Consider the following 19162-nt stretch of genomic DNA (forward strand, 5'->3'; position numbering starts at 1 on the left):
TGGCGACCGCAACGAGGAGGCTGCTCCCGACGCTCCTCAGAACCCTAACCGGCACCCGCCGCGCTGGCGCGGCGCGGGGCCTCGCCACGGAGAAGGCAGTCGGCGCCGCGGCCGTCGTTGGAAGCCACACCGCCAAATGGATGCAGGTACCCATCCCCTCGTCTCCGCTCTCTAGATTCCGATCCGGTTGGATCAGATTCCCAGGCCTCTAGAAGTTACCTCATTTCTCGTACGATCCACCCAATCGGGTGCGAAAGGTCGCGCCTTTTCGTGTCCAGCGTGCGATTTTTGCCATCGGTATAGCGTGTGTCCCTTGTTTAGGTGCGTAGTTGCATGATTAATTTTGGATTCCCCATTTAGCTTAGGTCAATCTGTGTTCCTTTGAGACACTTTTGGGCTGCTTGATGCTAGGTGTGTGTCTAATGGCTTCAGCTGTTTTGTTGGTAGATCTGGATGTCTTAGATCACTCTCATCTTTCGGCTTGCTATGATAAGTGTAAGCTCGTTGATAGCACATGTTATGAGTGGATATATCTATTTGGTCCATTTCATTTTCAGATACTAATCATGTGATCAGTTTGGAACTCCCCACCCTTGTCATAAATTTGCTGACAGTGTTAGGAACGGTGATGCACCTATGAATGCTTACAACTGAAAGCTATGAATCTGCACGTTCAACTGTACCAATTCCTCTGGTTGACCCATCCTTCAGTTATGAGGTAGCAGAGTCATGTAAACAATCTGCTGCTACAGCTAAACACATGAGCAAGTTGATGAGACCAACATTTTGTGAGTTTTTTCTTTTTTGAAACGGAGGCAAAAGATTTGCCTCATCCATTAATTAAGAAGAAGAGAACTGCACGGTTAATTAATGGAAAACCGGGTGAAAACCGTTACAATCCGCTGAGCGGCACACATAAGATAACCCACACACGCCGCTGCGAAGGAAGCCTAGTCGAGGTAGCGCGGAGGTGTCATCGTCATCACTTCTCCCCTGGCACATGATATAATCATACCCACTCTTTGAGAAGCGACTCCGACTTCACCGCAGACGACCACCGAGCCAAGCCACACCATAGAGGCAGTGCGAAGCCACATGAAGATCCTGCCAATCACCCAGCAACCTGCGATGAGGACAACACAGCTCCGATTCCGACGGAGAGCTATGAAGGAGAAATGTGCTAGGCTGGTGCTAGAGAAGATCGCCGAACAGACCACCTGCCACCCATCATCGTTGCCACATGCACCCCGCCGCCGCAGCTCTGACTTCAGAGTGACAGACAATCCGAGGCAAACTCATGAACACGCCGGAGAAGAGCCGACTACCGCAGCCATTGCCACGACCCCGACATCTCTCACCCTCATCATCGTTGCCACAAAAGCCTTGTCACCAACACTGCCATCTTCCACCGGTCACCGCGGCGACCACTGCGACGACCCCACCATCCTCATGCAACCACTGGTCCCTCCAGCCGGTCACCACCCCAAGAACGATGCCCCCAAGGGGCAGCATGACGCTTTGATGCCACTATCGTCCGATCACGAGCAGATCTAGGGTTTCCCCTGGAGTGGTCTGGATGGAGAGCCTGCACCGCGTCTCAACAATGTCTTGAAGAAGAAGGCAACGCCTGCCTTGGCCAACAACCAGAAGCTAAGCTTTTGCTCGGCGCTGCCAGACCCTCTGCCCGCACAGAACGGCCAGACCACCAAACTGCCACTTGCCATCCCTGCCATCTGCATCGACCCATCAGATGAGCCCAACCCAGGCCCATCGGCCATACAGGACCGACAAAACCCAGATTTGGTGGAGGACCTCCCAGATCCAGGCCCACCGGAGCCTTTCGCCTTGCTGCCACCGCTGGCATGGCGAACGAGAGGCACGCCGCCGTGGAGCGTCGCACTGCACAGCCACTGCCACGCCTTGGCAGGACCCACGCTGCATCACGGAGGAGCAGCCGCGCTGCACAGAGTTGCCCCACGTCGAAGGAGCCGCCGCCGCAGGAAACCACCTCATCCAGCCACCGCAGCCGTGCCCAGCACAGCGCCGTGATGAAGCGCAGGTCCTGCCAAGGCGTGGCGGTGGCTGTGCAGTGTGACGCTCCAGGGCGGCGTGCTTCTGATCTTGTGAAATCGACATTTTGTGAGTAGCTATCAATATATCTGATGATCTTGTGAAATCGACAAGAAGTTTAAATGAATGAAGGTTCAGTGGGTTTAACGTTTATGGACTGAAATTATCCCTGGTTAAGCTTTTGTAGTCCTTTGCTTGATGAGATCTTCTGATCCTTTTGCTTATTTCATAATATGCAAGCTCATCCTGTTGTACTATTTCTATACATTGTTATCTTGTGTATCTTTCTAGTTTGTGTCCTTAGCTTTGGCTGAAGCATGACAGACCATTGATAGGTTCTTCCCAAGAGATGTGTATTGCTTGATTTCGTTTCATGACCTACAGATGTTTAACTGTCACATCTCTAGTTCTCCCTTCTACCAGTTAGTCAGGAAAAGTTCCAGGCCATGATAGAGCAGTTTTAAGGAGTTTGTCATGTGATATTCACACCTTAAGTAGCATAATTAGCTGACATATGAGGTCTATTGGTTGCATTGGGTGATTTTTTCTGACTTGTGTCATCACTATTTATAAAAAAATCTTTCATTTTATTTATTGCAGGACACAAGCAAGAAATCTCCAATGGAACTTATCAATGAGGTGCCACCAATCAAGGTTGAAGGGCGAATTGCCGCATGTGAAGGGGGTAAATCAATCAAACACTTCCCACCTTTACACATTGTCACCATCATGCTTTGGCCACACTGTTGCTTGCGAATGCTGATATACTCATGATCATGCATTTTCTGCAAAGCTGACTGTTTCCATTTGGATTACAGATAAAAACCCTGCCCTTGGCCATCCAATTGAGTACATATGCCTTGATCTGGATGCACCTGCTGTGTGCAAATACTGCGGCCTTCGCTATGTTCAAGACCACCATCACTAAGTAGAGAAGATACCATCCTTTACCACAGCAGAATTTGGAGTTGCTGCATGCTCATTGGGTTCACAATGTATGCCAATGTACTGTGTATTGCGCTTGATGGCAAAATATTGTCTTTGACTGTCATCCTACTTTTTGTGACATAATAATGTTGCATTAACTTCGAATTGATTTTCTATAGCTGACATTTGTCGGCATTTCCTGAATTAACGCACTTTCCGTATCAAACTCCCTGCACTCTGGATAAAAGGGTTGAGAGGGAAGGAACATGAAATTGATTTTAGAAGCTGCTTAGTGAACATTTGGCCATTGAAATCAATTCCCTTTTTCCGTATGATGTTCCTTTGTGCTGGTCATCGAGATCATTTCTCTTTCTCCGTATGATGTTCCTTTGCGTTGTCTTGACCAATGTTTATGGGAAATCATATGTTAGTTGCGGATATAGGAAGAACAAAAGGCCTTTTTTAACCCCTTGCTGCCTGTGACGTGCATGCCATAAACTGCCTAGAAGGACAAAACCAACCACCGATCTGGAATCGGAACGCTGGATTTTCCTGAATTCTGTGTGAATTAGTTTCTTCTGCAATTCATGCATTTGCCACATTGAAGGGTAAAAGAAGGAAAATATGTGAAGCACGCCAGGCCTAGGGGCAAGATTGGAAAGTATTGACCGGTGCCAAGGTGCCAAGGTGCCAACGGCCACCATTAACTGGAAATAACCTTTGACTGGTCATGCACAACTTAGAATAGATTGTGGCCCATCCCAAAGGCAAACAACGCAGGGATTTATTCATGCCTTAGGGATCTTCTCAATGTCTCCTAGCACCTATCCGCTCGAAGACGAGAATGTCAATCCTACCGCGGTATTCCTGACTTCCCATGTTTCTTGGTCTTGTTCAGGTTTTGATGAGACATTTCCCATTGCAAACATTCGAGTTTTCATGTCCAGATCAACTTTGGTTCAGAAAATCCGTGCCTTTTCCAATGATATTGTATTTTGTCTCTCACAATTGATTTTTTAATATAAGCCTCTGAATTGTATGCGCAGTTCATCCTACATTCTCACCCCAAATCAAGAACTTGCTCTAGATCAAAATGCCCTAGTTAGGAAGATTATCTTCTAAAAAAAGAGAGAGGAAGATTTATCCTGTGATCTATGATGACAAGTTCTGCTTATGGTCTGGCTTCAGGGTTTCTTTTGGTGGATAGGTTGAAATTTTAGTCGCAACATTCAACTCTTATATCTTGAATTTCCATTGGTCGTATCTGATTTGATAATTTCTTATGTGTACTAATTTATTTATTTTACCCGAAGTAGTGTACATTAGTTCAGTATGCGGCCTGAGTCTAAGCAGGGTGTTATTTCAGTATATCACTTTCTAAGAATTTATTCAAGTATCAAGATGATATCATTTGCTCATTTGCGGCGTTTTTCAGAATTGGAAATTATCAGCACCAGCTCCAGCAAAGAAATCATGGATCCCAGCGGGCTTTGGAGGCAGTGGCAAGCATGACGCCACCATCGACATCCCATTATATGTACATATATACTATTGACTCGTTGTCCATATAACATGATAATATAGTTTTTTTGGTACAGTTGATGATAAGTCCAATTCATGCAGGATCCGAAGAAGCGGGAGCAAGAGCTCTTATCATGGGAGGAGGATTTGAAGAGGAGGGAGCGGGTTCGATCACCTTTTTCACTTACAAATCCTATAGTGTTCATTTCTGTAGATGAATATTTTAAAAAGAAACTATCATGTGAAGCTAACCAATTTGCTCAAAAGTGACTCTTAAAAATTCTCTCAGAAGTGTCACATTCTTTGCAGGATATCATATAGAGGGAGAATGCAATGAACAGAGGTAGTTCTACTAGATCACCATTACATCTCCGTCATGGTTTAATGTTTTGACCGCATTTTGAAAAACACATCTGTTTGTGCAACTGGTGTCACCATCGAAGTGAAAAATTGGCCACCATTCTTCCCTGTCATACATCATGACATAGCCAATGAAATACCAACCCATGCTCACCAGTTGCAATATTCAGCATTTGCTAGTTGGCTAGGTACTTCACCTTCCAACAGTTTTCTCCAATTACTTGGGATTTATTGCTGATAGTCTTCACGATGAACTTGTTCATCGGCTGCTCTTTTTGCAGGAATTGTTGTATGTCTCAGTTGGAATGTATTTGCTGTCTTAGTTGAATCAATTCACGGGGAAGGTGCTAATATTTTGCCTCACGAACATTTTTTTTTCAGTGTGCATCTTTTTCTTATCCTTTTTATGGCAGATATTGTTCTTTTTCTCCTTGCCATCATCTATGCTGCATTTGGATGTCCTCTTTCATACATCCTATGGTACAGGCCTCTGTACCAGGCCATGAGGTTTCTTTTTTAACTACCAGCTCGAAGTAAATAATTGTTCAGACAATGCTCTGTGCAAATGAAAATTTGCTAACTGGATTCTCTTGTTTTGTAAGCCAGAACTGATAGCGTGGTGACATTTGCCCAGTTTTTCGTCTTCTACTCGGTAGTTTTATGCACTTAGCTGTCCGTATGCTAATAATCTAAACATTTGATTCTATTGCATTTTTCTCGATATTCATCTTTCATCCGTAACGTAAGATGAGCATAATGACGGCTTGATATGTGCCAGGTGCATGTTGGGTTTTGTGTTATTGCTGCAATTGCTCCGCCGATAATATTCATGGGGAAAACTCTTACGTAAGTCTAATAACCACAGTGCTGTTTTCTTGTTAAGTTTCCAACTGCAATAGTTCAGTACTGTTTCTTTACCTGAAATCAGGGGAATTCTTGTGGCTATCGAGGTTTTAAACACGGATATGTTTGTCGGGGTACGTTCGTCTGCATTACATTATTATGGTTAACTATGAACACAACTTCAGTGATGTAACTTGCCGTGGGCCTTAATTCTTGTCTGTTTTGGAGCAATGCAGGTACTTTATCTAATTGGATTTGTATTGTTCACGGCAGAATATCTTATAAGCATTTGGGTGCTTGAGGTTGATGCACATTTCATCTCCTCATTTCTGTCAACACTTCTGTTGCCATAAAATATTTTGGCCTGGTTGTTACTACTATTGCTCTTGTGAACTTGCTTGGTTGTGACGAAGCTCCAAAATCGGAGTCTAGTTTGCATGACTTGCATTCATTCATGTTAGTGACTTCGTGATAGAAGGAAGAACAATAAGATAAAATTATATTTGGATGCTTCCTTACTTCCTAATCTTGTGCAACTACTAGAATGATCAGCTTTTGCTGTGTTTTTTCTCAAACTATTACACACACAATTATTGAAACCATACAACTTTCCTGCATGGCTTAGTGACATCCTTAAAATTTACTCCTACTATTTTGCAGAGGGTATGCGTGTATTTTCGAGGGCACAGGTGAAGCCTAGCAATGAGACTATGAAATCATTCAAGGCAACTGTCTCCTCAACAGCAAGCATTCTGATGTAAAACACAAAGTTGACGGTGAATGTGGGTGAACTGCCTCTGCTGAATTCTTGCATATTCAGACATACAGTGGAAATTGATTTAATCTCATAGTAGAAATGTGAATCAAGATAACAAGTACTATTTGATTCAACATCTCCGAAACAGAATGGTGGTACCAGATCCCATGCCTCCAAAACTTGCAGCGTGTCTCCTGCCGATGTGCGAACGGTGAAGCGTGTTAGACAGTTCAGGCTTATGCAGGTTCTCCGGTCAAAGATGAAAGCATTTAGGACCTCTTTTGTTTTTCATTTGTATCTGATAAATATGTACTGTTTTTTATAAATATTAATATCAGATTTGTTTCCTGAAAGAACATCTCTGAAGAAACAGATTACTCAATCGGCAGGTTTGAAATTAAGTTCTTTATTCCTGCACCTGGTGCACCGACTTCAATCTTCAGGTAAAAATATATATTACCATGGATTCAGAAAATAGGCTAGTTCTAGCTTATCTAAATCTGAAGAAACTATAAAAATGAATGGTGTCTTCTCAATTAGTATCCAGTACTAACTGAAAATTTTATCCTTCTATCTTGATAAATGAAAGAAAAAGAGGAAGATTACAACTGGTGGTTGTTAGCAATAGCACATAGGTTGACAAAACATATTCATAAGATGAAGAACATGTCGTGCAAATCCAAGTTTATCCGAGCAATTCATCTAGGATGTAAGGTCCAAAATGAGCAACTGTGTATCGAACAAGATTAATCAATCACCTGAAATATTTTTGTTCTAAATAGTACACAATCCCCTACTCTAAATAGATCTCCGACAAGGCTATAACAGCATTCTAATCTCATTGTACTACACACTACAGGAATGCAAAACATCTTCGTGAATCTGAGTCTGATCCAGAAAGGTTTGACTCCGACTTGGCTTGCCTCTTGAGCCCCTCCTGAATTCGATCTTTAATCGCAGTTTCCTGTCAAATGAACAAACCGAATACAATTCATGATCGCAAAGTAATAGTGTGCTGACAAACTGCGGATAAGTTACTCGAGGATTGATTACCATCATGTGGCAACCTTCCTCAAACTTCTCAAGAAACCCGACGATCCAACGGTCAGTATTCTCCATACACTCCACAGGATTGCTTCCCAGCTATCTTTGCGGCGCTGTGAAACTGCATATGTCAAAAAGTCAATGCCATAAAATCACGTGAAGACTAGTGTCCCAGATTGGGTGTGCTTTGTCAAGTACTCCCTCCGTTCCAAAATAGATGACTCGACTTTTGTACTAATTTTAGTTGAGTCATCTATTTTGAAACGGAGGAATAGGTTGGATCGATCACCTTCTCTTGATGCTCCTTGACCTTCTCTTTTAGCTTGGTAATGCCCATGTTCACTCTCAATTGCTTCTCCTGGTCACATTATTACAGTAAAAGGGAAGTGCTTGATTTTGTTCCTTGTCTTTTTGAGAAGTTATTGAGGGACTGGAATGGACAGGCACCTTGACATAGCTCACACCGAGGTCTTTTCGGGAGTAACCCCGGGTGAGATTCCGCATGATGTACTGGTTGTAGTCCTTCAAGATCCTCTTGATGATGTCCGATGTCGAGATGCCATCCGTGCGCTTGGTCTCCTTGAACCTCCCAATGGACTTGACCTGCACAAACAGCACACAAATCAGACATTCCCAGTTTATATATAAGGTCATGAGAATGAGGAGATTTGGATATTCTAACAAATTCGTAGACATCATTGGCAGCTCCTAGTGTCTGCATACTTGGAACAAAGCACATGAAGTTAGTTACACAAACTGATCAAATGGTTACAAACACATACTGCATGGAATGGATGGAACTATAATTCTTCTTCCTCTTGCATGCGTCAAAGCGTGCTTCATACTACTAGCTCCGTTCCTAAATATATGTCTTTTTAAAGATTCCAATAAAGACCACGTACGGATGTATATAATCATGTTTTAGAGTGTAGATTAACTCATTTTGCTGAGTGAATTGCAAAAAATCACCACATTAAAGCGTAGGTTTGCAGAAAAGACTCTTCTACGAATTTGTGCCCGAAAACACTGATTCTTGTTCTAATCTTTTACAGAAAACACTAGTTGATGGCTTTAGCCCATTTGATGTCGATTATGATAGATGAAGCCCACCATTTGCTGATGTGCCTAACGGTCTTTTTGCCAAAATATTCTCCCCTCTCTAAAAAATTCTCCCCTAAAAAACTACCCTCTCCCTGCTTCTCCACCTCCCTCCGGCGCGCCCCCGCCTCCCAGCGCCGCCACCTCCCTCCCGACGCGCCCCCGCCTCCCAGCGCCGCCATCTCCCTCCCGGCGCGCCCCCGCCCTCCCAGCGCCGCCACCTCCCTTCCCGGCTACGACCCCGACGTGCAGCTCGGGTGCAAGCGCAGCAAGCGGCGGCAGGCAGCTCGGGCGCGACCCCTGCCTCCCGACGGAGCAAGCGGCGCCGACGACGCACAGCTCGGGCACAAGCGGCGGCATGCTTGACCCCGCCCTCCCAGCAGAGGAAGCAGCGGCGGCGGCGCCCTTGACCCGGACCTCCCAGGGAAGCAAGCACTAGCAGTGCCGCGCAGCTCGGCACAAGCAGCGACGGCGGCGCGCAAGCTGCAGCAAGCAGCGACCTCAACGGTGAGCGCGCGGTGGCCGACGGTACCAAGCGCATGGCGACTCCAAGCCAGCAGCGCTGCCGCGTGCATGAACCAGCCACCGCCTCGTCCTCTGGTGCTCGTCCCACCACATGCGGCACCACCAGCCAACGGCGACGAGCCAACCTCTTCGGCCAACTCCACCGCGTGACCCATTTCTACCCCAAATCGTCCGTTTGTGTCCGTTTGGGGTAAAACGGACAAATCAAACGACCCAGCACATGGGAGCATACGGACGTTTTGTCCGGCCCGTGTCCGCTTTTGCCCCATTTTCAGACCAAAGTTGCTCTCGGTTTGGGGCCAAAGCGAACAGAAAGCGGACGTCTTCGCGTCCTTGTCGTCCGTCTGTGTCCGCCTCGACCCCACATGTCACTCTCTCCTTTTCTGTACCTGACCCACCACGTGCATCCACGACCACGACGTATGGGGTGAAAATGGGGTAGTAGCGCTGCGTGCAGCGAGTTTGTGCGGCCTCTGTCCGGCGTTTGTTCTCCCTATTTCTACCCCATACGGACAAAATCCGGACAAAATGGGTATAGATTTAGGGTCGTGCGGTGGAGTTGGCCTTCCCCCCCTCTGGACGGTGTGGCCATGGCTGGCGACGAGGACCATGAGCGCCGATGCCTCTGCTGCAGGCCGGCGACGAGGAGCTGATTGCGTTTTGTACTTTTACCCGAATGGTGACTATGCAAAAATACCATGGCCCCACATGTCATAATCAAGGTTAAAATGCATAAAACGGTTGATCAGTGTTTTTTGCAAAAGATTAGGACTAAATCAGTGTTTTCTGGCACAAATTCGTAGAAGAGTCTTTCCTGCAAACCTACGCTTCAATGTAGTGGTTTTTCGCAATTCACTCCATTTTGCTCCGTATGTAGTGCGCATTGATATCTCTAGAAAGACTTATAGTATTTAGCAACAGAGGGAGTAGATGATTTGGAAGTATGCAAAGTGGATAGGTGGTATTTGTTACATATAAATAAGTATATACTGACGGAAGCGCGTCGTGCGCGATGTAGCCGATGCAGTGCTTGCCGAGGAACTCCTGGTTGATAACCCAGGGAGCATCAGGTATGACTTGGTCGACCCACCTTCAATGAGATTCATAGCATAATGTAAAGAGAAAAATTGCATTGCATTGCTAAAAAGGACGAGATTTTGAGCCCCCCCCCCCCCCCCCAAAAAAAATGTGAGATGCATGCTTGCAATGACGAAGCGATTCGTAGCGCTCCTCCTCGGTCATCGGTCATGACGGTCTTGCCCTTGTACCACTGCGTAGGACAGAGACAAGAGTTGCAAACAAGGACATCATAATTCAGAACCGAAGGAGGTTTGCAACTGTGAAAGCAGGAAGGGGAGGAGAGCTCTCACGATTTCTTGGCCTGTTCGAGCGCGCGAGCATGGCCGAAGTGGAAGAGATCGTTGATGCCGTCGGCGTACACCCTGACAGCGACAGGCCGCTGTTTCCCCGGTGACGATGCCAACCGTCGCCGGCGGCTCCTGGCTTTCCCTTTCCTCCTCCGCTGGCTTCATCACCGCCGTTACCACGTGGAAACGGAGCCGCAAAATGCAACGGTTTCCTTTTCAGAGCGATGAGGCCACAATTCAAGCATGGCCATTGCTATTTACGGATACATACAGATATGGAGTCCCAACGGTTTTTTCTTCTTTTGAGTTAAAAATCAACTTTGCCTTTTTATTATTCCCACAGGATACAACTTCAGTGCTGATGGCGATCTTCTTAGGCATCATAACGAGCGACTGCATCTTTTGTGAATTGCTTGTCATTATCATATTATTTAGGGGGGGGGGTACAGTATATACGATTACACCTCATCAAACCTATCAAGTTTCTCCTTGCATGAACTAGAAGACTCCAATCCTGCCATGCCAATCATGGTAAATTTGGCATTGTTCATCAAACTACATAATAATTCACAAAACACATTAGAACTGAAAAAAATGCTTTCACTCTTTTACTTGCAACACATGATAATTCACAAAGGAAGGAGAAGATTGGAATTTGTACAATTTTCAAGGACTATTGAAATATGTGACTCAATAAGTGAACAAATTAACATTACACCGTAATCTGTATGGAGTAGTCAACAATTACTATCGCTATTTCTTCAACAAAGGAGCAGATCAGGAACAAGTGCCCGCAAACCAAAAGTAACTAGACATACAAGCCAACCAAAGAAGATCATCTGAATTAGTCTGCATTTCATGGACAACTATGGGAGAGCTGAATTTGCTTCCGGAACGTCATCATTACTGCTGAGGCTGCCCTCCCCCTCCAAGAACCTTCCTAATATTATGCCGCTGCTCCGATGACAGCCTCTTCGGGAAATCAACATCGAACCTGATTCTCAGATTGCCTCTCCTCCCATTTTCTTTCACAATAGGCATCCCCTCCTTGGCGATTGCAAGCTCATATCCCGGTGTTACCACGTCTGTCAGCTTGATCACCAGGTCACGCCCGTCAAGGGTCTTCAGATTCACTGTGGTTCCTGCCAATGCATCCACCAGGTCGATCTTCTGGTAGATCAGCAGGTCGTTGCCTTCCCTCGTGTACTCATCATGAGGCTTCTCGTCGATGACGAAGACGAGATCGGCGGCAAGCTGGTTCGGCTGCTCATTGCCCTTGTCCGGAAATGTGATCTTGGTCCCTTTCTTCCATCCGGGTTTTATATCGATTGTCAGAATCTCCGATTCAGTGCCCAGTTGCCTGTTCAAAAATGAGCAGGTAAGAAAAAGGTCATATGGGAGAAATGAAATGGATATGCATCAGCCATCATGTTCTTGACATCTCCATCTGACTCCAGTATGGGGCCAGTTTGGAATGCAGGATAGAAATTCATGGAAATATCACAGGGAATCAGTCCGATTACCCATTAGACTTGACAATGTTCCTGGATATCTTCATCTTGCGTGTCGAACCAGAGTATAGCTCTGGAAGCGTGCAGGTAAGCTTCGTCTCCACGGGCGGTGGCTTCCGGGGCTGGCTAGAGCTGGCGCCGACAGGATCATTGTATAATCTGAATTTGCTCTCGGTGCCACCACCGAACCCACCAAAGGTGCCGGCGCCTTCTGTCTGGAACCTCATCGACTTGGCTCGCCCCATCCCCTCAAAAGGCTTGCTGCTGCCGAAGAACTCAGCAAAGACGTCCTCGGCATTCCGAGGATTGAAGCGGTGGTTGGTGGAGCCATTCATAGATGACGACGAGCTACCGGCGTCCGCGGAGGTCTTCAGGCCCTCCTCCCCATATTGATCATATACTGTCCTCTTCTGCGGATCACTCAGAACCTGAAAGGCAGTAGATGTTGATCATAAAAGAAATCCAGCAATCTGCGCAAGCATTACATTGAAGCATCACCATAAAGCATGTAAACATTTTAATCATAAAATTCTTGCAAACAGATTAGAAGGCAGGCATAATATAGGAGTAGTATATTTGTGTGTGCAAAAATCAAGATTAATATTGGTCATAAAATCCTGCGATTTGAGTAGAATTTGTTAGATCGCTTTGGATCGGATAGGTTAGATTCTCCGGTAGACCTACCTTCTGCTTGTCCAGACGAGGGCGGAGGTGGAGGAGCTTCCCGTGAGCACCGCACTAACCCTAGATCGGTAGGGATTGTAGGTGGGGATTGTGGCAGCGATTAACCTCGTGAGTCGTGCCCCGGCCCCCACCTCTGTTATATAGCGCGGGTCACAGGGGCCCACCAACCATGGTTTGGTTGGGCGCCCCCGATCAGGGCGCGAGTCAGGGGCCCGTTCGACCCGTTGGGTTAGAGATCAACCTAACATTCTCCCCCTTGATCTCAACTTTACTTTTAACTCTATACTTTCTAGTTTATTTGTTTCATCACATATTGGTACATAGAGCATGTTTCATCGTCACAGCTTAATTGCCGATAGAATCATACAGCTACAACATACGTTATGTTCAGAAACAAATTCTGTTCCTTTTGGGCCTATCCAGGAATCATAAGGCTTTCCCTTAAACCCATGCCGGCTAAGTGTTCCTTGAACACATTGGGTGGTAAGCCTTTCGTTAGCGGATCCGCAAGTATATCCTTTGTCCTTATATGCTCGAGACTTATAGTTTGATCCTGGATTTTATCTTTCACAACATAATACCTTATCTCTATTGTTTTGGCAGCATTACTCGACTTGTTGTTGTGAGCATAGAATACCGCGGGTTGGTTGTCGCAGTACATCTTTAGTGGTTTGTGAATACAATCTACCACTTTCAAGTCGGGTACAAATTTCTTTAGCCATATCGCCTGCCCCGTGGCTTCGAAGCATGCTATAAATTCTGCATACATCATGGATGATGCAACTATCGACTGCTTGGAGCTTTTCCACGAAATAGCTCCCCCAGCGAGAGTGAAGACGTATCCTGACGTGGATTTTCTATCATCTCTGTCCCCCGCAAAATCTGCGTCTGAATACCCTTTTATCTCTAGGGAATCACTTCTCCTGTATATTAGCATGTAGTCCTTCGTGCCTTGCGCATAACGCAATGCTTTCTTTACCATCTTCCAGTGCTCCATGCCTGTATTCTCTTGATATCTACCGAGTACCGCGGTGATAAAAGCTAAGTCAGGGCGAGTGCACACTTGTGCATACTGTAAGCTGCCAACTGCCGAAGCATATGGTACAGCTTTCATTTGATCGATCTCATACTGGTTCTTGGGACATTGGAATTTCCCAAAACTATCGCCCTTGACTATAGGAGCAGGTGTGGCTTTACTCGCATGCATATTATACTTTTTAAGAACCTTTTCTAAATATGCTTTCTGCGATAGTCCTAAGACTCCATTGTTCCTATCTCAGTGAATTTCTATGCCCAAAGCATATGATGCTTCACCAAGGTCTGTTATGTCAAAATTTGAGGATAAGTATTTCTTTGTTTCTTGTAGTAGACTAACATCACTACTAGCAAGCAGGATATCATCCACATACAAGATTAGGAAAATATATTTCCCATTTTTAAACTTTGCATAAATGCAATTATCCTCAATATTTTCTTTAAATCCAAAACTTTTAATCATTTGATTAAACTTTAGATACCACTGCCGAGAGGCTTGTCTTAATCCATAAATGGATTTCTTCAGGCGGCATCCCATATTTTCCTTGCCTTCCATGATAAAACCCTTGGGTTGTTTCATGTAGACCTTTTCTTTTAAATCACCATTCAGAAATGCCGTCTTAACATCCATTTGATGTAACTCTAAATCAAAATGAGCAACTAATGCCATTATGATTCTGAAGGAATCCTTACATGAGACTGGAGAAAATGTCTCATTGTAATCTATCCCTTCTCTTTGTGTAAATCCTTTTGCCACGAGCCGTGCTTTATACTTTTCTATATTCCCTTTAGAGTCATACTTAATTTTGTAGACCCATTTACAGCCTACTGTTTTGGCTCCTTTAAGAATTTCCTATAAGTCCCAAACATCTTTGGAACTCATCGATTTCATCTCGTCTTCCATTGCCTTCATCCACTTCGATGAACTCATGGCTTCTTCATATGAGGTGGGATCTTTTTCTGTTCGAACTTCTAAGGGCCTCAGTTTCTGGCACATTCTGTGCCTCAACTTCTAGCACTTCTTCTAAAATTTGCTATTGCACCTCCCTTTCATGCTCAACAACAGGTTCAATCAGCTCCTGACGGACAGGTTCCGGGTCTACCCCCATAGTTGTCATGGGTGGAGTTGCAACTAATAGTGAGAAAAATGGCTCCTGAATCTAGGTGCATGCACCCTCTTCTCCTCAAGATCAATTTTTCGAGCTACCAAGCTCCCCCTCATCATTTCGTCCTTTAAGAAGACTGCATGTCTTGTTTCTACAAACTTTGTATATATGTCTGGATAGTAGAAACGAAAACCCTTTGATCTGTCTGGATAGCCAATGAATTGACAACTCACTGTTTTGGAATCTAACTTTGCAATGTTTGGATTAAACATTTTGGCCTCAGCAGGGCACCCCCACACCCTGAAGTGTTGTAGGGAGGGCACCCTTCCTGTCCATAGCTCGCACGGTGTTTTGGGCACCGACTTGCTTGGTACCGTATTAAGAATGTGAATGGAGGTTTCAAGTGCCTCCATCCATAATCCCAATAGCAAGTTGGAATAACTCATCATGCTGCGCACCATATCCATAAGTGTACGGCTGCACCTTTCAGCTACTCCATGCTTTTCTCCTAGAGTGGGATACATTAAAAGCACATGAGTTATCATGTCTTTCTCTTGCCAGAATTTCTCCCGCCATACGGGATTTTTGACATAATATTATGTCAACTTTACCCCGTTACGCAGGTATTTTCCCAGACTTTTCCCGTCATGCAGGTTTTATCATAAATCATCTTTTTCCCGCCATGCGGGTAATTCCCTGTAAGGGAATATAAATGCCAGAATTGGCTCTTATGACTGCATATTCAATCATCAAATTTAGTAATAAATCCAAATGCTCTTTGACACACATGCTTGATCCGACGTTGGTCAAATTAAACACGCATGTTGCTTGTTTCATTTCAAATCATGTTGACTGAAAAATCTTCTTCATAGAGAGTACATGAAAGACATTCATCAACCAAGACTCTCAATGATCTATCTCTTTTCTTTTGATGCCATTCTTTAGAGAGAACATACTCCCTCACGTTATGACCTTTCTTGGTCATCTTTCGGGTCACAAGTACCCAGAATGGAAGCATGGAAAACTTTTAGTCTGAGAAAACTTAGCCAATAATCAACAATAATGGGCATAAAAATAACCCTACGTTGGTCTGGTTAAAAAAATGCAAATTAAACTTTTGAAACTTTCTTTTGTATTCTAAAACACCGTTGTGGCAGAATTAGAATAAACATCATCCTTCTACATTAATTCCATATCACCATTGGGCGGAAATGGAAATAATGCATATAGCTCATAAACAATGTGATGATAGTATTTCTATTAAACAACTTTGCTAAGAATTAATCATCATCATCAACTTTATTGCAGCGGGAATAAGAAATATACATTTCTCTAGTTCAAGAGCACTTCTTGATCTTTATCTATTCTCTAAAAATTGACCACTTTGATACAAAATTTATCAGAGATTTAAACTTTGAACATAAGACTCATAGAATTATAGCACTATTATCATCAACGTTGGTCAGAAAATAACAATACCATATTTTAACTTTAAAACAAATATCTTTCTTTTGTCATAGCAGAAACTATCTGCATCTTATTTCACCCACATGGAAAAAACATTGCTAAGAGCATTTCTTTCAATTAAATTTTCCCGTTGGTTCCAATTTAATTGGAGGATAAACCTTTTACTTTGCAGCGGAAACTTTACAATATTCTATTTGAAAAACAATCCTGTACTATTTTATTCTCTAAGGAATTGTAACCGGTTGGTTCAAAAATGCATTTAGAGAAGCAACAATTTAATCTTTTACTCTAGTTCTATTCACTTTTAAAAGAGTACTTTTATTTTCAATAATAAAACATGATCATGTTATTAACAACGTTGGTCATAAAAATAACATAGTCATTTCATTTCAATAATTACTTTAATATGCTCTTTAAATATAATTATATCTAAACTTTTATTTTCTTTGTAAAAGAGCACTATTAATTATTTACGCAGGAAAAAACATGAATAAAAAATTCATGAACTTTTTAATTTTCTGTATAAAATTCATGAACTTTTCTTTTTATGAAAATTTTCTATTTTCATTTTCAGAACTTTTCCTGTTTACTTTTTTTTCTTTTCTATTTTCTAAACAGAATCTTCGTTGGAAAAATTTGTATAGAAAAGCTTTTGTAAATCTGCCCAAAAAAACTGGACAGAAAACTATATATATATATATATATATATATATATATTGCAGCAGGCCCGTGGCCTGCTCGTGCGCGCTCCGCGCGTCGCACCTGGCCGAAAACAGCCCGGTCCAGCGCGCGGCTGTGGCCTCACCTCCCCGGCGGCCCAGCTGGCCCGCTTCTACGCTAGGGTTTCAATCTGCGACGTCGGATTTGATCGGACGGTTTGGCGCGCTTTGCACTCGAACAAAAACGGGACAGAGTCCCCCGACCCGAAACCTAGCACCCCCATTCTGTTCTCTCTTCAATCTCTCTCTCTCGCCCTTCGTTACTGTGCCGCTCGCCGTGGCACCGCGCCGCGCCCAGGGCGCCGACGACGGCGTCGACCGGCCACCGCGCTGCGCGGGCCTCCTTTTCACTCCGCCCTCTGTTCCTCCCTGAACCCTCCTGTAACAAAGAGAGAGGCGGGGTTGAGCCCTCCTCTGCTCCACTACGCGCGACGGCACCGGTGGAGGAGCTTCGCCCCGGCCGCCGGCAACGGCATGAAAACCACCGCGCCGCCCCGCGCGGCCTTTCCCTTTTTTTCTTTTCTTCTTCTCTGCCACCGTTTACAAGAACACACAGAGAGAGAGAGATCCGGCAAGATTCCGATGCGACGTCGTGGCCATCCCCCTCGCCGGCTGCACGTCCCCCTTGCGGTGAGCGCGCCGCCGTCGAGCGGTTTGGCTGCGGTGTACTTTGCCCCTCACGGGGTGGTTCTTCGTCCCCGCACCTCGGCTTGCCGATGCGTGTGGGGATCGAGAGGAACAGGCGCGGCCGTACGGCGGCGCTCTTTGCCGGCGAGGCCGAGGCCATGCTCCGGTTTACTTATTTTTTTTCTTTACTCTGCCCTGCTAGGGTTCTTTGGGGGAGGGATTTCTTTCTGTGATTTCTTTTCAACCGAAAAAGTCTAACCCGATCTGGCTGATACCATTGTTAGATCGCTTTGGATCGGATAGGTTAGATTCTCCGGTAGACCTACCTTCTGCTTATCCAGACGAGGGCGGCGGTGGAGGAGCTTCCCGTGAGCACTGCGCTAACCCTAGATCGGTAGGGATTGTAGGTGGGGATTGTGGCAGCGATTAACCTCGTGAGTCGTGCCCCGGCCCCCACCTCTGTTATATACGGGTCACAGGGGCCCACCAACCATGGTTTGGTTGGGCGCCCCTGATCAGGGCGCGAGTCAGGGGCCTGTTCGACCCGTTGGGTTCAAATGGGAGAGAGATCAACCTAACAGAATTATCTTGACAGTTGACATGCTAGCATTTTTATTATCGTAAGTAGGATTCTTGCAATCAGATTAGCATTTGTTTTTTGTGTGGAAAAGTCAAGATTGACATAACAAACGACACATAATGCCCATAAACTGACATGGCTGCAACGCTTTGTAGATCGCAGTCGAAACAGATAGTAGTATGATGGTTGCAAGCGGCATTTGTAAGAAGGATAAATGGGAGAGCAAATGGGTTTTGATTAGAATAGCAGTACCTCGTAGGCCTCGGAGATCTTCTTGAACTTGGCCTCGGCCTCTGCCTTGTTGTCGCCGGGGTTCTTGTCGGGGTGCCACTTCATGGCCAGCCGGCGGTACGACTTCTTGAGGTCGTCCTCCGTGGCGCTCCGGTTGACCTTGAGCACGCTGTAGTAATCCAGCCCCATCTTCCCCAACGCTCATGCCAAGAAGAACCAAGGACGGACAGGAACGCACGCCGACGACCTCCCGTAACGGATCCGCACGGCGCCAACGAACCCCGACCCGCCCGGAAAAAATGCGTGGAATTGGACACGATTCAGAGCAGGAGCGGCAATGGGAGGGAGGATAGCAGCGTCCCGCTTTCCCTTCCGGTGTTTGTTTTATCCAAATCCGATGGAAGCAGCCAAGATACCCGGCCAAACCAGCAGCGCGAAACGGGATCGAATTGGAAGGGGTCAAGGGGAGTTTGCGGGGAGGGAGGAGAAGAGACAAAGTGGTGTAGGAGATCTTGGAAGAAGGAGGAGGAGGAGGAGGAGGAGGTGGTGGTGGCGGGGATGGAAGGGACGACGACGACAGCGAGAGAGAGGGGGGATGAAAGAGACAGACAGGGGGGAGACGCGTTGCGGCATTATTGGCCGTGATGCTCTCCGCCCAAATCTTCTTCCTTTCCGTGCTTTTTTGCCTTG

At 45.3% G+C, this 19162-nt stretch overlaps 2 protein-coding genes and 2 pseudogenes across 2 annotated transcripts; 2 read left to right on the forward strand and 2 right to left on the reverse strand.

The window, feature by feature from the left end:
• LOC125521882 (NADH dehydrogenase [ubiquinone] iron-sulfur protein 6, mitochondrial) lies at positions 1-3223 on the forward strand (the record flags this gene model as incomplete). Its single annotated transcript, XM_048686946.1, is given in 3 exon segments — positions 1-146; positions 2671-2755; positions 2889-3223. Coding segments are annotated over 3 exon segments (341 nt in total), but the record flags the coding sequence as incomplete, so codon positions are not given.
• Positions 3224-3460: 237 nt separating this feature from the next.
• Positions 3461-6373, forward strand: LOC125521883 (annotated as a pseudogene).
• Positions 6374-7103: 730 nt separating this feature from the next.
• LOC125518803 lies at positions 7104-10911 on the reverse strand (annotated as a pseudogene).
• A 187-nt stretch (positions 10912-11098) lies between these two features.
• LOC125519746 (dnaJ homolog subfamily B member 4) lies at positions 11099-19121 on the reverse strand. Its single transcript, XM_048684493.1, has 3 exons — positions 18494-19121; positions 12036-12451; positions 11099-11872 (listed from the first exon to the last, which is right to left on the reverse strand). The coding sequence occupies exons 1-3, from the start codon at positions 18659-18661 to the stop codon at positions 11416-11418; spliced, it is 1041 nt and encodes a 346-aa protein (XP_048540450.1). The 5' UTR covers positions 18662-19121; the 3' UTR covers positions 11099-11415.
• Positions 19122-19162: the final 41 nt, after the last annotated feature.

The sequence above is a fragment of the Triticum urartu genome, chromosome 7 (genome assembly GCF_003073215.2).
Source record: "Triticum urartu cultivar G1812 chromosome 7, Tu2.1, whole genome shotgun sequence".
NCBI classification, from domain to species: Eukaryota; Viridiplantae; Streptophyta; class Magnoliopsida; order Poales; family Poaceae; genus Triticum; species Triticum urartu.